At 39.9% G+C, this 21775-nt stretch overlaps 1 protein-coding gene across 1 annotated transcript; it reads right to left on the bottom strand.

The window, feature by feature from the left end:
- Positions 1 to 216: 216 nt before the first annotated feature.
- LOC6574421 (pair-rule protein odd-paired) lies at positions 217 to 21302 on the bottom strand. Its single transcript, XM_002000432.4, has 3 exons — positions 19904 to 21302; positions 1909 to 2078; positions 217 to 1794 (listed from the first exon to the last, which is right to left on the bottom strand). The coding sequence occupies exons 1-3, from the start codon at positions 20952 to 20954 to the stop codon at positions 1054 to 1056; spliced, it is 1962 nt and encodes a 653-aa protein (XP_002000468.1). The 5' UTR covers positions 20955 to 21302; the 3' UTR covers positions 217 to 1053.
- Positions 21303 to 21775: the final 473 nt, after the last annotated feature.

Below are 21775 nucleotides of genomic sequence, written 5' to 3'. Positions count from 1 at the left end.
TATCATCATAAATATCTCAAAGCCAACTGGAACTGGCCATGGTTGGAAAGGTTTTTGTGGCGTAGGAGTTAGAATCTTCTTGAGAGCGAAAAGGTTTCAGTTTATCTTTCAAGGTTAGCAAGCTGGTAAAACCAAGTAATAAATTTTAGCCAAAAAAAAAAAAAAAAAACAGTATATTTCAATTTTTTTTATAGTTTTTCTTTATATTTATTTTTCGTGTCGATTTTTTTTTTTTCTTTTTAAATTTTATTTTGTGTACTCTTAAGCTTGGAAATCTAAGGCCAAAAATGCACGTACGTATATGTGTAGCTTTTAAATTAATTTTTTTTTACAGTGTATTTGCAATTTTTCCATTTTTGTACTAGAAAGCTGGAGGAGCTGATTTTGAATGTTTTCTATTTTTATTTATTTTTTTTGTATTTCTTGGGTTTGTATTTCGTTCGAGGATGAAAAGCAGCTTGAAAAATTTGCTAATCTTAATAATTAAATAGTCAATATGCTTAAGTTAATTTATAATCGTTAATATAAATTTATGTTATTTTATACATTTATAGTAGTTAGATTTCATAATTTACAAGAATTTCCATTGTTCGCACCATCAAAACAAAAAGCAACTACAAGACTAACATTTAAATAGCAAAAAATTTCGGCAAATTTTGCGGTCTTCCTTTTTATTCTCATTTTTCTTTTGTGTATATTATTTTAAAATACATAATAATCATAGGTTTTTTAAAGTACTCTCAACTCATTGACGAATTTCGTATTTAGTTTAGATTTAAATACTTTATTATATATATATTTATTATAATATATAAATTTTTTGTATAGGTATAATTTTGTTTTAACAGCAATTTTTCAATTATCAGGTAAAAAGTTTAAAGTGTTTTCTTCAACTTTCAGAAATATTTGGTTTTCACATTGCGCGACGAGCGCCAAATTCTGCAGGCGCTGACAGCATATCCAGTCGAGGGCTGGCGTTGGCTCCTCTGGCGGCACGCCGGCTGCCGCTTGTTGGGGCGGCAGTTCGGACTCGGGCCACCAGTTCTCCCAATCTCAATACGCTGTCGCCGCGCCCGGATGCATCAGATGATGATGATGATGATGGTGGCCGAAGTGATTCAATGGATTCATCGCGTCTGCACTGGCCGCCGGCGCTGCCGTGTGATACCAGTCGCTGGGCGGATGATGCTGCGCCGCCGGGTGGTACAGCAAATGATGATTGTGATGTCCAGTTACAGCCAGCATGGATGCCGATGCAGCGGCGCCCGGTGAGCCAGCTGCCGCTGCTGTTCCAGGCACCTGATGATGATGGTGATGATGATGATGCGAGGGCGGTGGTCCCAGTGGTGGGGGCAGATACGCGGAGGAGGCCATCAGCTGCAGCGCAGGCGAGGATTTGGACTCGGCATGCAGTAGTTGTTGCTGCTGTTGCTGTTGTTGTTGCTGTTGCTGCTGTTGTTGCTGCTGTTGTTGTTGCTGTTGTTGTTGTTGCTGCTGCTGCTGCTGCAACAGGTGGGAGGCAGTGCTGCTGGCTGTGCTGCTGCTGCCGGCGCTGGAGGCGCCCAGATGCACGCTGTGCAAGGGATTTGGCTCCGATTTGATAGAGTGCGGTGAGGATTTAATGCCGCTGCCGCCGCTCAAGCTGCTGACGCCACTGCTGCTGCCCGCACTGCCATCCAGACGCGTCGAGGGCGGTGTCTGTGCCCCGCCCGTTACAATGCTCGAGCTGGAGCTCTCCTCGCCTTCGCTATCGTAGCCATGCGACGGCGACTTCTCGTCAATGTTGCCATGCACCTGAAAATGCAACAAAACAGAGTGGAGAAGACGGTTTCATCAGTTAGAGCTGAAGATTGAGCTGGCCATGCGGAGTAGATGGAGGACAGTGGCTAATCCCTGTACCGTACTTACCTTCATGTGCTTGCGCAGCGAGGAGGGATGCGTATAGGACTTATCACAGCCATTGATGCGACAGTTGTAGGGTTTGTCCGATGTATGCACATGCGAGTGCTTCTTACGGTCCGAGGAGTTGGCGAAACGGCGATCGCAGCCCTCGTGCTCGCACTTGAACGGCTTCTCGCCTGGAAATAGGCAAAGAAAAATACGGAAAAACTTTGGTAAGTTATTGTTGTTAAATTTAAACAAAAGAAATGCCACAGGTTTCCCTCCTCTCGCTGTAAATGCCATTATTTATGTGCCACGCATAAAATATAAATATACACCATAGGACAGACCCCATAAAAGATGAAACATTTATGAACTCGAACTCGAAGTCAAACTCAATATCAATACAATTTAATAAAGGTGGGAAAAAGGCGACGTCTGTCCAGCATTTTTATAGAGAAAAATCATATAAATTATGCGGGATCAAGGCATTGTTTGAAATCAAACAGCGGCCAGAGACGCACACTTGCCTGAACTACGAACCCCAAACCCCGAAGCTGAGCCCGAACCCGAATCCAAAATTAAAACGAGTGAGCGGAAAAATTCACCTGTGTCGCTGCCGCCTGTTGTTGTCCTTTTGTCGGGACATGTGAAAAACTAAACGGACAACGGGTCAAAATAGGTTGGAAGAAAAAGGTCAGAGGTTAACATCTATTATGGACAAGCATTAGAGCCATGTCTATAACACCTTTTCCAAGCAACAAACAGGCCAAGGGCTAAACATTTAAAGGCTAGCCTTTAAGATTGGGTGATATTTTATGGCTTATTAGAAAATTATGTGTTATTTGTTGGCCAAGCCAAAGAGTTGCCGTCCCTAAAAACAGTCCCTAGTTATATTTCAGATACAATTATTTGATTAGGCCTGAAGCTAGTCATAAATAATAAGCCATATTTTGTGTGGAGAGGACTAACCTATAATTTGGCAAATATGTGTTACAGATGTGTTTTGATCAAGATGGGAATATTAGGTATAAATAAACCTCTATTTAAAGTGGTTCCCAGAACTGAGTTAATATTTGGAGAACGAAAGTTGCTTTCAGGGAAATGTGATCAGTTAGGCAAATGTGATTTTTAATAAATATATGTTTAAATGCTCTTAAAACTCCTAATGAGATCTTAAAGAAATTAATAAATATATGTTTAGGTGTTGTAAAATACCTTAAATAATATTTAATATAACAGACTCCAGACATTCATAGATATTTATAAACATGTATTGAAACAGTAGCTAAATTGAATATTCAATACAACAAATTTTTTAAAGATACTGTATAGTGTTGTAAAATACGCTCTAAAATGATTGTAGAGTATGCCAGCTCTAAATATTTGTATATTATGAATTCTTTCAGAAATGTAGTACTGTAAAGCACATTATCAAGCTATTCAGTAAGTTATCAGATCTATTCAGTAAGTGTCATAATCTGCTCGTAAGCCAAAACAATCGCCCACAGCTGACTTTATAAGTTTCAATCAACTTGATGCAGACTAAGAAAAAGAGAGACACAGCATGGAAGACAGAGAGCGATGCATGGGAGAGTGAGTGCGAGAATGCACACTTCATAAACGAAAAGTTGACTAAAATCCCATTTAGCATATGGCATTTATGTGCCAGCTAAGCGGCCATTATAAGCATCGCCATATGACAATTGCAGCTAAGCGGCTCAGTCGACACGAGAGCCACAGAACCGCAGAACCACAGAATCAGCTCTAAACCCCGGCCCAAAGTTGGCGACCCACACAAAAAAAAACATCATCCGAGCCAAACAGACGATGACAATAATCGAACATTTTCACACCTTGAGCTTAAAGCGTACGTAGTTGGGGGGCTTGATTGGGGGAGTGCCCGAGTGGGGCACTACACTGAAAAGCTGCATTATCTGTCCCTTTTGGGGGCTTTGTGTATGCGCCATATAAAAAGACATCCAGCGGTGCTGCTGGACTCTGCCCTGTGACAAGCTCAACAAGTTTTAGTCTGACTTTTTTTTATGATTTCTTCTTCTTGTTGTTGCTTTTGTTATATTTTTTATTGTTTATTGTCTGGCTGCCTGCGTTGTAATTTAATACTAATTTATGTGGTTTATTACGCGCATTTGCATAAACTTTGAGTTTGTTTTAGACTCGGCCCAAATGAGTTTTCGATGTGAATGGCGTGCAGCTATGTTAAGAAATAAATTTTGTATACTTCTGTTGTTGAATTATTCTACTAATTTGTCAAAATTGAACAGTCATAAATATGCGTAATACCCGAACAATCACTCCAAAACCGACTGGCTCAATTATTTTGACAGCAACAATGAGAAATGGCTAGGGAACAAGCGAAGCAAATGCATTTCGATACGATTCGTAAAGGTCTACAAAACAATTTCAATTGAAGTTTGGAGCAGGTCGTGATGTGAAGGGCGTCTGACAATGTCAAGTGTCGGCTTTACTTGTGTGATTTTATAATTGAGCGTTTAAGACAATTGAAATTAGGAATTTCTAAAGAATTTGGGATTACTTTGAATAACATTATATACATATATATTATTGCAATCTGTTTTAAAGTTAAATTAAATATTATCGTCTCTCTCTTGACTTTGTTTGCGGAACATTGTCATGTTATCTGCCTAGAAAATTTTCCATACTCTACAAAACGCTAATTACATCACATTAAACGGGCAGCTGTCTTTCTGCTTATTTTTCCTCTATCTGTCTATCTCTATCTATCTAGCTATCTCACGCTGTTTTCCAATGGTTCTTATCAGTATCAGCCGGACTGACTGCCTGTTTTTATGAGTAGTTCTCTGCTAGCATATCCCAGATGGGCAGCTCCTGGTGCGCTCTTGCGGTCGTGGCACAGCGGGCTAGCTGCCGAGAAGTGTGCGACACGCGCCTGCCAGGAGAAAGGGGTTTTTTGTAGCCGCTAAACAAACGCATAATTTTCACATTTTACATTTAGAAACAACAACAAAAAAATGTGCATTTAAATATTTTATTGCTTTAAGTTTAGAGCTGAATGTAAAAAAAAGAAACCCGAGAGTGTGAGAGAGAGAGCGAAATTTGGAGAGAGGAGCAAAATCGTAGCCCATTTATAAAATGTCAATTTCAGAGCCAAAAGACATTTCCACACACTTTCAAAAGGACGTCCGTGCCATGCAAATCCCATTTAGGCTGTGCGCATTGCCAAACTTATTTAAATATTTCAATAAAGTAAATCCCAAGCCTGTACATAAAAAGCCGAAAATGTAAAAAAAAAAGAAGAAATAGATGGCTGGAAGAAGAGGCAGAACTTTGATATAGGCCGCTATAGAAATGTACTTTGCATATTTTGTGGCGCCTACGCCCCCATTAACTGAGGCCCAAATTGTTAATTTCCTAGCGGGTACAACGGCGAAAAGCGTTTAACGTGGCGCCGTGGAACGCATGGAATTGGCACAGTGTCTGTCATGGCGTCCTCGTAGTCCGCGTACAGCCGCGTTTTTATTTTCCCTCTGCCTGGGGGTTGCTTCAGCCACGAGGGTTGGCATTGCTTTGTAATCTGTTTGTGGGTGGCTTTAGCCAAGAAATTGTTGTACATAGGGTATGTATATATATATATATTGGGTGATACACATATATATATGTATATATACATATATAACGTGGGCTATGCGCACAAAAACATATCACATGTTTTGGCTTTTATATAAGAGCGTAAAGCTGCTGTCATTTGCAGACACTGTCGGCCGGGCTCGCAGCTCGGAACTCGGCTTCGGTACTGTGTCTAGGTCTCTTTAACGTCTGACGGTGTGTGTGTATGAGTCTGCGTGGGTGTGTTGTATATGTTTTACTTTTGGGGCGTTGTTTTCACTCAGTTCAACGAGGGGGTTTTGTGTTGGGAAAAAAAGGGAGCAAAAAAAATTGAATTTTGCTAAACGTCTTTTAAGTGTTTTTCCTAAGGCATGGGCTAATGCCTAAAATATGTTTTGCTTTGTTGTACAGCACTAGAAATATGCTACGAGTTTGAGCATTGTTTACGTTAAACTAGAAATCTGTATGTGCGAGACGTAGCACATTTTCTTTACACTAAAAGAAGTAACACGAAATTACTGTAAATAAAAGATTTCAAATTAAAATCAATACTAAAGTATTGTTGCTCCCTACAAGCTGGTTAAGCTGAACTGCATTCGGGGGCAGTGAATAGCACCAGGGAGAGCGTAAATTAAGCATCATTAACAGTCGATGATTAATTGAAACAGAATCAGGTTTTTAATTTGCAGCCAGACAAGCGTACAAAAAAAAAAAAAAAATTAAAAATAAATATAAAAGTCAACTGAGGGAAATGAAAATCGTATAAAATCGTATATTTTCCAGCCGCAGCGCATATTAAATGCAACTGTCCGATGCAGGTGAATTAATTAATATGCCAAAAACAGAGCCAATTAGCAGAGCGTTAACCGAGCACTGTTAACGCTAACAGAGCCGAGTTCTTTAATTGCGCTGTTAAATAATTACATAGGCAGGAGGAGAGAGGATGGCGATGCAAAGATATGACAGTTAGAGCGAGCGAGGCAGGGCGAGTGGAGTGGGTAACTGTGCGAGTGAGTGGAGTAGAGCGGAGATAAGCGGGCAGCATCATTGCTCATGTGTCAACAACATGCAATGCGATATGATTATTATTATCTAACAATACAAAATAACAAAACAGTAGCTACTTTTTGCCTGCCTGACTGCCTGCCTGCCTGCCAGCTATCTCCCTATTTATAGCCATCTCACTCACTCACACACGCACTGGGAGTCGCCTTCTGGGTTGTTGACACTTATTTCTTTTTTTGCTGGATTTGAAAACTGCTATGCTCTTTGTATTTGTTTTTGTATGTGTATATATATTTTTTATATTTTTGCTCGCTGTCGCTTCTTCTTTGCGTCTTTTGTTCCCCGTAAAGCCGGAAAAAGCCAAACCCCGATTTCCTGGTTTACATTTCAATGGGCAATTTTCCTTCCCCTAGTTTTGAATTGGTTTTTCCTTTTTTCCCTATTTATCTATTTTTTTTTTTTTTTTTTTTTTTTTTTTTTCGAGTGTCTCTGTTTTGGCTTCCCTTAGGGGGCAGTGACTGTTGATGGATATACTCGCAGGATGTGCTGGCTGGTTTGCCAAGCAGGTGGCACTCATAGATATATTATGGCTCACGTGGCAAGGCTGATAAATCTTGAACGGCAATTAGATGAGAGAGATGGGATAGTGGAGAGATGACATTGAGATAAAAGATAGATAGATCTTGGCTAATGAGTTCATGATGCTGATATATCAGTGAAACGTCATGTTGCCTGAGTGTTTCAAATATATCATATCATGATTTATTATAAATATACATTCATATATTTAATATATGTATATGTGCAATTCCGTCAACAGCATTCACCTCCGAGCTCTGCTAGCATCATTTTCCCACACACAATCGGGACACATTTTCCTCTCCAGTTCAAAATTTTCGCTTTGAATATTTATAACATTTGCCTGCATTTGATGACCATATTAATGGCAGACGCTACCCCAGCACCCGGAGCAGCTCATTATTTATGCCTCATAATAATAATAATAAAATAATAATTTAAACGCAATGAATGCTGCTTGTCAACAGCCAAATACACAAAATCCTCTTGCCTGAGCTGGACTGCTGCTCATCATCAGCACCATGAGCATCATCATCATTATCATCATCGTTCAGGAGCAGAGTTTGCATCCCTAAAAATAAAGTTGCCTAGGCCCGGTCTGGCCTCGACTCGAGTTGCTCTGCCCGAGCTCTTTTGCGGCTCTATTGTTTTGTTTGTTTGACAAAAACCGTTGAGTGAATTGCGCAATGTCTGTCATGATTTATGATTCCTGCATTTTCCTCCCTGCCCAACAAAAATACGAAATCCCCGTGGCTGACCCATCCTCGGAAGATAACTCCTCACATCATTTGCGCTATTTGTTTGCAGCTTTGCGCTCCGCTCCTGTCAAGTGATACGTTAATAATTGACATTGGGGTCACTCGAGCCCGACTTTGCCTGTGGTTTATTGTAGCCAAATAGACGTAAATTAGAACAATTCTTGCTGTTGTTGTTGTTGTTGTTGTTGTTGTTGTTTTGGAAACTGTGAAACAAAACAAATTTCACACTCGGCTGGCGTTTTGGGTTTGAGAGCGGCACGAGCAATTGCAACGAGAGATCTTCAAGTGGAATGTGAAATATTCATCGAATAGCACTTTGATTTCTCTTAAGGCATACCAGTTTCTATTTATAAGTTTTGAGCTATAAGTGAAGTGGCCAGTGGCTTGTATCATCCTTCTTTTCCCAGTTGTAAATCAGCAAATTCTCAATCAATGCCATTTGATTCACTGATTATTATTGGACGTACTCCATGCGCAACATTTCAATCGATGCAAAACAAATAGCAAAAGCTTCAGCAAAGAAAGCGCTGCAACAACACTGTGTGTGTGTCTTGGGAAAACATTTCGTGGTGCACCACATTGCGTATACACAATGCGATTGCTCATATAAGCCAGACAACTACAACGGCTATTAGTAAAACAATGACAGCCAACAGCCTTGCTGTACATGACCAAACATGGGCCAGTTTGTCTGGTACTCACTCGGCTGTGTCTGTTATTTCCTTTTCGTTTTCTTTTTTTTCTTTTTTTGCTATTTTTCTTTTCTTTTTTTAAGCGAACAAATTTTCGACAAGTTTGCCAGGCGCTGAGAACGCCTTGAACAGCTCCGGAGGTGTGTGCACTACAAACAGATATTTAAATGCAAAAACTGTAGATATACATATGTGTGTGTGTGTATATAAATAAATATATATATATATGTATATATAGGTATGCCAACATATTCTTAGATACCCGACTGCATAATGCATTCAAATTGCATTTGAGTTTGCGGCAAAAAGTTTTGCCTCCCCCTCGTGTAGAGACTGAGTGTCTGGCTGAGTACGACTTGTAGCCACGTAAATGTGATATACACACATGCATATGTATATGTATATACATATCTTAAGTCTGCATTTGCGTCTGGCAACCTTGTGTCTTGCGCACATTTTGCGATTTGCCAGCGAATTTGTAGACATTCACATTAAAAAAATTGTTCAAGTTTCAATAAGTTTTTATGCTTATGCATGTGGCTTAATATGAATAGCAAAAGTTTTAAGTTTTGTATATTTTGTAGCTTTACCTGGTTAACATTATTTAATATACCTAATTTGGAGAATTATAAACTTAACACGATAATCGTTCATCATGTAAACAACATAAATCTCTTAGCTATGCGGTTCATATCATTTGGATATGCTAATCGATTAGCTGTGAGGCCTGTTTGGCATATGCCAACATTTTGTTGCCTGCCTGCAGCGAAAAAGATACAAAACTCTACTCAGCAAACACACACACTCACACACATACACGCACACACACACACACACACACACACACACCAATTGCACTCGAATGACAAACGAAGCGTAGACAATAAGCAAAAGTAACACTAAGCCTATTGTCTGTGGCCCAAAATGCATACAAACAAGGCGCGATAGAGACACTACACTAGACAGCAGAGATCCCTACATACAGTTGACAAAGACAAGACGCTAGGCAGGATTAGCCCAGTTTGAATCCCGAGTTCAAGCACGCAGGTAAGACTAGAGGCCAGCTGATGCATTCAAGCAGTTCATGAATGAAGTTTTGCAAAACTATTTCTGCTGCACTAACTCTCGGCACAGCCGGCAACTGGCCTCCTTACAAACGTTGGCGGTGTTGGCGTCGGCGGCTTCCTTAGAGCGCTCAAAGAGGTGTCGCTTTGTATGGTCCGACGAGGGCTTAGAGCAGTTCGATGGTTCCTTATGCCATTGAGTCTGACATTCTTCTTCTGCTTTTTTTTTTTTTTTTTTTTTGCTTTTTAGCGCTCTTTAAGATTTTAATCTGCGCCTCTCTTGTCTTCTGAGCCGCTTGTTTGTTTATAGTTGTTGTTGTTGTTGTTGTTGTTGTTGTTGTTGTTGTTGTTGTTGTTGTTGTTGCTGTTGTTTCAGTTGCAGCCAAGTAGAAAATCTCTTCGTGGAGTGTGAGAAATTAAAATGTCATCAAGATTGTCGTCATTGGTTATTTGATGTGACAGCCGATGAAACTGTTGCTCTTTGGGACAATCTCAGCGCGTTATCTGCAATCCGTTCAAGTTTAAATATTGTCAATTTTAACAAGATCTGAGCCACAGATAAATATCGATGACATCAGCGATTGAATTTTGTTGGTCTTCACGGGAAAGGAATGTTCTAAAGTGTGCCAGCCACTCACAATTAGAAATGTTAAGACATATTGATGTAAATATAATAATTTATGAAATCATCAAATTCAGATGAGGAGTTCGGATTAATAAATAAAAAGAATTTTATTGAGCGAATTTACCAAGAGAGACGCTCGAAATGAAATAACATTTAAGAGTTGAATGAACTCTTAGCTATAATTATAGTAATAGGCTGTTTAAATATTATTAAATACTTTTTTTTTTTGTGAAATAAACTAAAGCGTATATTAATTCTCTTTCATAGAATGAAACATGCATGAATGAAATGTTATTTGCATTTACATTTTATATACTTACATGAAAGAGACAGCAAGGAAACAAGTGAAATGAAACCATATGTCTTTGGGACACTTAAGATTGTGAAAAATATATGAATGAAATGGAAACGCAACTTTATTTTTTAAAATCATTTCTCTTAAATATTCCACAGTTAAATTTCTAGTCTTTTCATTCGCCTTTAAATGAAATGAATGAATCAAATGAGTGTAATGAAATATCATAAAATTTGCAATAAAATTTTCACACACTCACACCTCACGAACCAGGAAGCCATCAGAATTGCCTAATGAACACATCAAAACAGATACTAAAATTGCATTTATGTATATGTTTTCGGGCAGTTGAGAAAAATATCATTTGGTGGCAAGCACATTGGTCAACGCCTTAGAAGAACTCTCGAAAGTATCGCATCTCAACGCCTCAATGGCTCTCGATCGACTTACAGTCGAGTTGCCCCGAACAAAATTCACAAATTTGAAATTCGAGCAGGCTGAGAATAAAATACACACACACACATACACACACAAATAATATTGACAAACCGAGATCCGGGGCTTGGGCTTGGGCCAGGGCGTATCTGTCAGACACAAGTACTTTTTGCAGTAGCTGTGCCCGAGCCGACGGCAATGCGTCATAGCCAAATGGCCGCGTTGGCGGCTGTAATTTTAGCCAAGCTGCGCGACTGGGCTGTCAAAGCATTCACAACATTTGACAGGCGCATGTCAGCCAAGATTTGTTGTGCCCATGCATCTGTGTGTGTGTGTGTGTGTGTGTGTGTGTGTGTGCCTGTGTTTGTAGTTGTTTTTGTTCTATTTCAGCGTATTTGCCTCTAATTGCATTGACAATGTTTTTACAATAAATTGCGCGCACGCCAGTTAGCCAACAGCATTTGGGTTAAAACAATCACAATTTATGCTTAAGTCAACTTTCAGAGGCGTTCGTCCGTTACAAATTTGTCAGCATACGCAATGTATGAGAATGAGAAATTCGTGTGCAAACCGCAAATGCTAAGCGGATTTGACAAGCATTTCTATAGATACACATATCGTTTGTATATATTTATGTTGTGTGTATATATATGTACATATATGTATATATATATAGCTATTCCTAAAATGTGCTACATCTGCTTGAGTTGGGCTCATATTTTGGCCATACACTTTGTTTGCTACATAGTTCTATGCTTTTAACAGCAATTATGTAATCTCATTTATGTTAACTTAAAAAAAAAAAAAAAAAAAAACAAGAACCAAATTTTAATTTATTCATATAGCTTCTATATTATTTTAAGAATTAGAACTAGTGCTTGTCCACTTTTCTTTCCTCTCTCATAGATATATTTTCTTTTCTAATTCTTTTAGGAAACAATATAAATTTATTTGCATATATTTCTATATAAACTTGATCAAATGTTGCTTTTATTTTTCTAGAATTTCTTAGTTAATTCAACTCTATAATGAATATCTGTGTTGGCTTTTCAACTACTGAGTTTAGTTGAATAATTTCTGCTGAAAGAATTTGTTACTCTATTTTTAGCACTTCGACGCGAAACATTTGGTGATTATAAGAGCTGCTCTAGACATTCAGCTTAATTATTATAACACCTTTCAGAGCATACGCTCTTCAGCTGCAGTTTTTTTTTTCGCCTTCGTTTTGTTATTCTTTTTGGGTCTGTTTAACATTTTTGCTTGGGTATGAATAATGATTTCATTTTTCCCATAAGCTAATTTATACAAGTGGATGTGGGGCATGTGGGGCCCTTGGCGCGATTTAGAGGATTAGTCAGGCTTGCTTTCATAATTCTCGAAAAGCAGAGCTCGCTCGGTCACTACCTGTGCACAGTGTCTCTCCCTATGTATGTGTGTGTGTGTTTGTGTTCATGTGTGTGTGTGTGTATCATCTGCATGCTTGGCATAAAAAATATGCAAGATGACAGTTTAATTTTATGGTTTGTCTGCTGCTGATCAGTTCTTTATGCGTTGAAATTTTACTTTTATTCTTTATTCTTTATATTTGTATTTTATTTTTTGTATTTTTTGCTTTTGGCCGACTGGACACCCTACTGCCCCCAACATCTGGGGCTTAGCTGAGGTTATGCGGGCTGCTACATGGCAAAAATGTTGTTCTTGTTTCTATTGTGCGTGTGTGTGTGGGGCATCTAAGGAATTTAATTAATTTCAGCGCGACTTCTTTGGGACAAATGGGCGTGGTTAAGCGGCAGTTATGCCGAAAAGCGCGCTTAGCGTATGCTTCCAAAATATTTTTCAAGTGTGTGCTAATAGTTGCCCAGACAACAACTACAACAAAGAGCCAGCAACAATGGCTGCCAGCCAAAATAAGCCTCATTTATTAACTAGCTTCGCTCGTCGCACGTCACAATAAGCTGCTTAGCCACTGAACCATTGCAGAGAGGGTGTTTAATAGGCAGAGCGAGCGAGAGAGAGAGAGAGAGAGGGGATGTGTGACAGAGAGGGAGAGAGAGAGAGAGTAGACATTATGCAACAACTTAAGAGCACTGCGCTCTATAACTCCCATACAAAATGGCTACTTAGCTAATAGACCTGAGATCTAAAAAGGGTTGTCAAAAAATTGTTAGTAAAATTTAACCCCTGCCGCTTTTTATGCAGTTCCAAATGAAATTATAATGCCCAACGCTGACACACACACACACACATGATAAACGAAATATGCCTATATATAAAATTGTTTTGACATTTTCAAAGAGTGCGTGGCATAGTTGGGTATTATGTTAAACAACCCCTGCCCGATATAAAGTGAACTAAAGTAGCTGCTCGCTAAGCGTAACGGCTGCGCATCCGATCGGAGAGGGTGAGGGTGAGCGGTTGCCTGTAGAAGGGTGTTGCTAATTATAATGCATTTGCTAGATTAATGAATATGCATGTATGGGTGCCATGAGGACAATAAGGCTGGGCTTTATAGAGCATTAGCTAGAAAATGGCAGGCATTGCATAAGGATCCTACAAAATGGTTGAGCAGACAACAATTTCTTGCTAATTGGGTTGAATATCAATTGAAACATATTATATATTACACATATGTAAATTATGAAAACTGGCAGCAGTTTAAGATATGCATATGAAAAGCTGGTAGATTGAGAAATTTGTATGTGATTAGTATTTTTAGTGGACCTGCATATTAAATTAATCAAATCTTAATTTAATTAAATGTATATTTAATTGTTGTTACATAAGATAACTTTTGCATATCAATACGTCGAAAAATGTTGACGGTAAAAGTTGTGTATGCAATTTAATAAAATATTTTAATTATTGAAAAAAAAACTTTTTAAAGACTTGCCAACGCAGCTATAATGCATTAAAAAATATATAAATATTTTAATAAAAGTGTAATAAATCTTGCCTAATTTTGAACTGCAGTCAACTTTTAGTTTTCTAGTTGGCATTCCGAGAATTTCGCCGTCTGTGACCACAAAACTCAGCCAAAGATCTAGAGGCAACTGTCAGATGCTTGAACCGCAGATAAAATTTATATACTTTTTACATTTTGGCCGGCCATTTGCCATAAATCTGTGCAGCTTCGAAAGGCGTTGTCATAAAAATAATATTTGAATAATTCATTGACTGCGCTACGCCTCCCCACTCCCCTATCTCTCTCGCTACGCTTCCATGCAGCTAATCGAATGTCATGTTAAAATTGGTCACATTTGGCACATTTTTAATTGAGCGCAGCGAATGGCAAACATGATGAGCTGCAGGGATAAACCAGGCTACAAACAACAAGCCAAATGACGAATTTCAATGCCAACATTCCGGCTAAAAATGCCTACGTCATTAGCCAAAAACGTTGTGGAAATTCACAAAGATAGAGAGAGAGAGAGAAAGAGAGAGATAGTCGTAGGATGTCCGAGCAAGAGACTGAAGCAACCTAGAGCCCAAACATAGCGTAGCTAATTGATTTTCAGAGTTCTAGAGAGTAGCGCTGAAGTCAGCACGAGATATTCTCCAGATCCTGCAGAGAGCACACACACTATGTAAGCTAGCGTGTGTGTGTGTTGTAGGTGGCAGGTAGTGTGTGTAGCTAATCAGAGGCAGAGGCATTGTGCAGGTTTTTGTGCCTTTGGCATTGTTCTCTCGCTCGGCATCGAAAACAAATTCTGAGAACTTAAACAGCAAACAGTCAACATTTTATGCGCAAATATAAAAAGTTATTTTCGACAGTCGCTGTCCGTCTGGCTGTCTCGCTGTATGTCCGTTTGTCGCACTGTCTTTGCCTTGTTTGTTTGAAAATCGTTGAACCCAGCAATAAAGTCATCAATCATTGACATTTGCAGCGTTTGATATCTTGTCTCGGATTTGAAAAATTATGTGCCTGGCGCCGAGGTGAGCACCAAGAACGCGCTAACAGCGCGCTGTAAGCTAACAGCGCTGTTAACTTTAGCACGCCGAGTTGTACTCCTGATACATACATATGTATATGTAATCGTTATTATCGATAAACGATTAGTCGATCAGATCGTATCGTATCAACATTTTATATAACTCTTCGAGTTTTCTGTATTAATGTCTTTATGCGAACAGCAGGATATAGCTATATGAACTTCGTATACTTTATGTTTATACGTGTTGTCCTTACGATGTTCCTTTCTGAATTTCATATTCATTTTGATAACTGCAATAAACTTCTCTCCCAACAATGTTCGCTGACTACGAAGCTCAGAAAGGAAATGTGGTGGGAAATGGATTTTTTCATGCTTCTTTTTTTCCACTACAAGACGAGTTCATAAAAGACTCATTAAAAAATCACTTGAGCACAATTAAATCGAGTGGCGGACTCAGGAAGCAGCAGCTAATCAGCGTTTACAAGGGTCCGCAGCCAGCAGCCAGCAGTCAGGAGCAAGGACATGGCTAAATGCACAACAACAAGGAGCTGCTGCACTTGCTAGAGGCCAAGAGGCGAAAAAGCGGGTGGCATGGAGATGTCGGAGAGGCGGTGTCAACATAAACATAATCAGCTTGCCTGGCAGCGGCAACTGCAAAACTAACCACAAAGTTGTTGGCCATTTGGGACCAGCTGCTCCGGCTTTTGTAGGTGTTAATGAATAAAGTTGTTGTTTGTGGTGTAGCAGCCGCAGGAGTGCATCGAAAATAAAAATAAAACTCTCCAGAGCAGCGCACAGATGGAGAGTGACTGTGTGAGCGAGAAAAACAGGGAGACTGAGAGAGAGAGAGAGAGAGAGGGAGAGAGGGAGAGAGTGACAGACGTTGAGGGCAGCTATAGAGTGAGCCATGTAAAAGCCGCACACCATGATAAACGCCATTCATGTAGCTCCAACTCGATACTCACACACAGATAAAAGCTGTTGGGCAAGGTGTCAACTGGCAGGCAAAGCAATAACAAAGCAGACAAACGTTGATTGTTCTGGCTGCTCTTTCACGTTGCTGTTGTTATTGTTGTTTTGACTGAGAGCACACAGAGTGCAGGCATTGGGCAAATGACAAGTGCAAAGTTAACAGGCCACAGAAATACGGAACGTAGACAAAGATGTAAAGATTAATTGCATTAGTGATGGCCAAAAACCGATAGGCAACAGTCAAGTTCGATAGTGTAATCAACATTACGTATGAAGAAAACGTTCAAATCGATAGTCCCAGTGACTACAAATTCTTAACCAGTTTTGAAGCAGAAGCTACACATGGCGTGCAAAATAAAATAAATATATAAACTAACTGTTTTTGCTGTGCATAAAATCTGCTAACTTATGGCCGTAGAGATCTAATAAACTTCGAGCTGAAAGCGCAATTTATCATGATTGCAAAAAAAAACAAAAAAAATCACAAGCATACGATATGAACTCCACCAAAGCTCACGATAATAAAACGACTTCAAAAAATATTTTAATGCAATTTACAAAAGTATTTACGCATATGAAAACTCTAAAAGCCACACGAAAAATAATAATATACCCTTGCAACGAGTTTTACAAGCTTATCCTGAATTTTCCAGCATATTGAGGGGGAACGCTATAAGATAGTATGCATTTTCTGGATCACTTATAGTGATATCCCATATTACCTTCCATTTGATACATATTATGCATATATAAATACAAATTCACATATTTCATTAGCCGACTATCTTCAAGGGTATTTCACGTTCGCTACTCCGAAAGCAAATAACCAGACTCTTGTTAAAGCTCGCGCCACTATGGAGCGAGCGGGAGGGAAGGAGTGCAAAGCTAAAATTAAAGCAAACAAACTGCGTAAAATATGCCAAGCAATATAAACGCCATTTTGTGGATGGCCTGTGCGTATATGTAGCGGTTGTTGTTGTTGTTGCTTTTGCTGTCTAGCTGGCTGCCTGGCTGCCTACCCTAGGCTGTAATCTCTACTTTCTATGTGTATTCCTGTGTGTGTGCGTGTGTGTGTGTGCGTTCGCTGTTTGTTTGTATGCAGAGCGCGCTTTTAATAAACGAAGGCTGTGTTAAGGGCAAACAAGGATAATACGACGCCCACTCTCTCGCGCTCTCGCTCTCTCCCTTTACATTCCGCTATGTTATTGCTGCTGTTTGTTTTTGTTGGCTTAGCTTTCATTTTGGCACACGCTGCTGAAGCTGTTGTTTTTTTTTTTGCATTTTCATTATTGAGCTGTTGTTGTTTTGGCTTCAAATAGCTTTTGTGTTTGGTTTATTAAAACGAGTGGCGCAATTTTAAAGCAATTATATTTGGGTTCGATACTCGGCTTACATGTGCCACATTCGCTTCGGTTGGGTTCTCTGCTAACAACAATGCAATAAGTGTTTTTAATTGCTTGTTTAATTGTTTTTTATGCTCGCTAGAGACACTAAAACCTTTGCTGCTTATAATGAACTAAACACGCTGTCGGCATTTGTGTGAATGCTGGCGTAAAAGCATGAAAATAAAACTACAACTAAGGCATTGCAGCTGCAATTACTTGTTACTTAGATGGGTAACAGAAGTCGCGGATAGTCTGCGAAACTACTCCTCATTTTAAGAAAGTTTTTATGTTTGTATTTACATATAGTAGAAATATTCAAACTTTGCTTTTTATTCTTTTCATATTTCCACGTAGACTTTTTCCTGATTCTACTCGCTATCGCAACACAAAACCATTAATATGGCTTAGACGCGAGTATTATTCATAATTAAAAAAAAAATTAAAAAAAAAATATAAATAAAACAACAAAATATTATAAATGTTGATCCGGAGTGTTGACGTTAAGCTCAAAAAAAGAAGCGAGGACAAGACCAGCTCAAGCGAAAAATATATTGAACACATTAATTTTGTTGATACAAAGCAACAACAAAAACTGACTGAATCAATAATAATTTTTGTTAAAATGCAAAATAGCTAAGTGTAAAGGAATTTTTTATTTTATATTCTATTGCCTAAACATAATTCTCTTAAAAAAACTCAGCAATGTGAATTAGGCTAATAAAAGTTTAGTATCTAAAGCAGCTTCATTTTAGAGCTAGTAAAAATCATTTACTCCCACACACACACACACACACACACACAGTTGTACATATCTATGTAGAAATTCGAATGAATATTCAAAAAATTTAATGAGCTTGAAATTTATACACAATTGAAATACAAATCATTTGTGATATTCGATTTATTGCGCTTGATTTTGTTGTTTTCGTTTTTTTGTTGAGTTTATTGAACAGACAAATTTCTTTTGCACACTCATTGAAAGGTAATTAAAATGTTTGATTCGATTTTCAGGCCAAAGACGCCATATTCCAGCATCTTGCATGACATACAACCATTGGATGTATAAGTGTTTGTGTGTGTGTAGCATAACGATCTTTTTTCTAGTCTCTCTTTTATTTTGTTATTGTATTTTTGACTAATTTCTAAGATGATGCAGCAAAAAATAAATATTTTGTGTACATGATTGGCCGAGAGATTCTATTTTTTTATTTCCATTGCTCTTTTGGGGAATTTCTCATTGAAGTGGCCGACGGCACAACTTCATTAGAGTTGAAGATGGTAGGAGAGGCCTTTAACCTGGGACTGACACTTGACCTGAGAGAAGGAGAAACCCGCACTCCAGCTAGCTCGCTCACACTCTTCCCCTCGTCTCTCACTCTTCTTCTCTCCCTCCCTCTGGCTCTTTAGTATATAAATCAAAATTCAATCAGCAACGTTTTTGGTTTTTCTTAACTGCCTGCACTGGGTGTTTGTTTTTATTACATTGACTGACACACACTTGAGCCAGTACGAGTGTGTGTGCATATGTGTGTGTGTGTGTTGACACGTGTCAAAACTTCCGTTTGTAATCGCACGGAAATACTTCTAGCCACTTCGTGCTCTGCACTCCAATCGAAACTGGGGTAAAATCACAAAAATCAGCGCAATTCACATTCAAAGCGGGCGCGACGCTTGGGTGTGTACATGTGTATATGTCTGTATATATATGTGTGTATGTGTGTGTGTGTAAATATTTTGGGTAGACGCCATGCTACATTAAACTTTTGATTTAGTTTATGCAAACGCGTTGATATGTGCGCAATTTATTTTCGAATAAGAGCGTAAGTTAAAGTCGTTGGGCTGCCAAAATGATATGTGGGCTGCCCTCAACCGAGACAAGTCAAACAATTGTTGGCATTAGAGATGTGTGCGTGATAAGAGGTGTAGAACGATGCATAATAGAGATAAGACGAGCTTAGACAAGATTTATGCCAAGTAGCCTGAGTGTGATTATAATATAGAGTTTCAAATTGTTATGGAACTGGAGCATACTGAGAAAACTCAGCTAAGAAACCAAAATATATTGTTAAGCAAATAAGCTAATCAATTCTTAATATCTATTAGAAATGTTAATGTTGATTAATAGGCAACATAAGAATCAATCTATATTCAATTTGCTTCAGGATGTATGTAAACGAAAATATTTCAAAACTTGAGAGCTGAGCTCATTTCACATTTTTAAGAACTCTTCAAATATATTCTATTTCCTATGGCAAATTTACGTTTTTAAATATTTAATTCCTATTTTCATATAACTCGCTTAAGAACTTGTGAACAACAGCTGTGATTATCCCAGCTCCATAGTTGTTAGAAGTCAACACTGGATTCCCACATAGATCCCCTAGCTAAACCACTGAAAAGTCGAAGTCGAAGTCAAGCCCTTCGGGGACTTAGCCTCACACAAAAATATTGTTAAGGATTTGAGCGAAAGGCTTAGGCTCAGCTCGTACAGGTGGTGATCGTAAACAGGACTTAGGTCAGGTAACAGGAGGCGTGGACGTGGGCGATTGCGTGGGCGAGGGCGTGGGCGAGGGCGTGGGCGTGAGCATGCACCGTGTGCATGGCTGCGGGATTTGCCCAGGGGTTAAACCCCGTGGCAGGAAAATGCTTTGCATGTGACTGTAACACTTACCCGTGTGGGTGCGCTTGTGTATCTTGAGGTTCTCGCTGCGGGCAAAGACCTTGCCGCAGCCGGGATGGGGGCAGGCGAAGGGCTTCTCGCCGGTGTGGACGCGTATGTGATTGACCAGCTTGTATTTGGCCTTGAAGGGCCGGCCGTTGCGTGAGCAGCCAATCCAGAAGCAGGCGTGCGTGGTGCACTCCGGCCCGCCCACATGCTCCACGGTCAGATGCGTCACGATCTCGTGCATGGAGTGAAAGATCTTATTGCAGGTTTTGCGGCCCTGTGCACCCTGCGACTGCATGCCCGGCGGATCGGGATCTATCCACAGGCATTGCATCTCCTGCTTGACGCTGGATGCCGCCGATGTCGGCTGATGGCGCATATAGCGCAGGAAGGCACCAGCCCCAGCCGGATGCATCGCCGACATCGCATGGTGCGGATGGTGGGCGTGGGCATGGGCGGCAGCGGCATGATGATGTGCCGCATGCACTGCCGACGGAAAGTTGCTATGATGATGATGCTGGGCGTACGGATGCGTCGCATAGTCCGCCATGCGCATCTGATGCTGATGATGATGGTGGGCAGCGCTGTGAAATGGATGCTGGCCAAAGCTGCTGCTCAGCTCAGCGGCGGCCGCCTGGGCCGGAAAACTGGGAAACAGCATCGAGTCCGCTCCAGCGGCAGTCGGCGCTGTGGCAGCGGCAGCCACAGCTGCTCCGGCATAGTCCGTAGCATCGCCGCGTCGGCCCAGCAGAAAGTCTCGAGAGGCATAGCTATTGAAGTGTCCATAGCCGGAGTTCTGATAAGCCGCCGCTGCCGCCAGCGATGTAGAATCGCCTTCCAGTTGTTGTTGTTGCTGCTGTTGCTGTTGTTGCTGTTGCTGCTGTTGCTGTTGCTGCTGTTGTTGCTGCTGCTGCTGTTGTTGCTGTTGCTGCTGCTGTTGCATTTCCAGCTGCTGATTGTTGGCATTGACAGCACTGGCCGTTGTATTCGGCGACATGCGCAGCCCATAGCTGGCCAAATGATGCTGCGCGGGCTCTATAAATGCGTTCATCATCATTTTGTCACGACAAGTTTTACAATTGGCTCAAGTTTTGAATTAGGAAACACAGAAACACACGGTTCAGAACGTGGCTCCCATCACATATACACACACAAACACACACTCAATGCACATATGCCTACTATTTGTATATATCTGTATATTTATTCGATGTATGTATATTTAGCGCGTTAGCTTTCGTTTATCTTGTGTCGCACAGCGCGCGCGCGTTTTATTTTTATTTCTGTTGTCTGCTTACTAAAAACACGCGCGATAACCGTTCAGCGTCTAAACGTCACAAGATTCGCAGCAGGACTGAATTGTAACGCATTGCTCAGAGTTCCATCGCGAACTGATTTTCCACTCCGTGTGTGCGCTCACATTGGGCTGTGCCTACAGCAAAAAAAACAGGCTACACAACACACACACAAACACTTAACATATACGTGCGAGCAACCACCAATCGTAGGCGTGTCTATTCATACCGCACCACAGCGTGAGTGTGAGTGAGCGAGAGCAAGAGCGAGTACGCTCTAACATAGTGTGGTGGGTTTCTCGGAAGCCTAACATAAGGCAGGTGAGTTTGCTGTTAATCGACACGGGTCTGTTATATTTCAATTTATTTATTTTTTATTTATAATTGTAGTACTTCTGTTAGTAAAATAATAAATTCTTATTTAAACAATATCATACATATTAATTAAGTTATACACAAACAACAATTAAAAGTATTATAGTTGAATGACACATTTTTATTTCAGATCAGCTGACTATATAAACTTCTGCTATGTGATCCTCCTGTTAAGCTGTTAAGTCAAGGAGAAACTGCTGTTAGTTAA

This window comes from Drosophila mojavensis, unplaced genomic scaffold, assembly GCF_018153725.1.
Source record: "Drosophila mojavensis isolate 15081-1352.22 unplaced genomic scaffold, ASM1815372v1 contig_277, whole genome shotgun sequence".
NCBI lineage: Eukaryota > Metazoa > Arthropoda > Insecta > Diptera > Drosophilidae > Drosophila > Drosophila mojavensis.
This window is presented reverse-complemented; position numbering and strand designations above follow the sequence as displayed.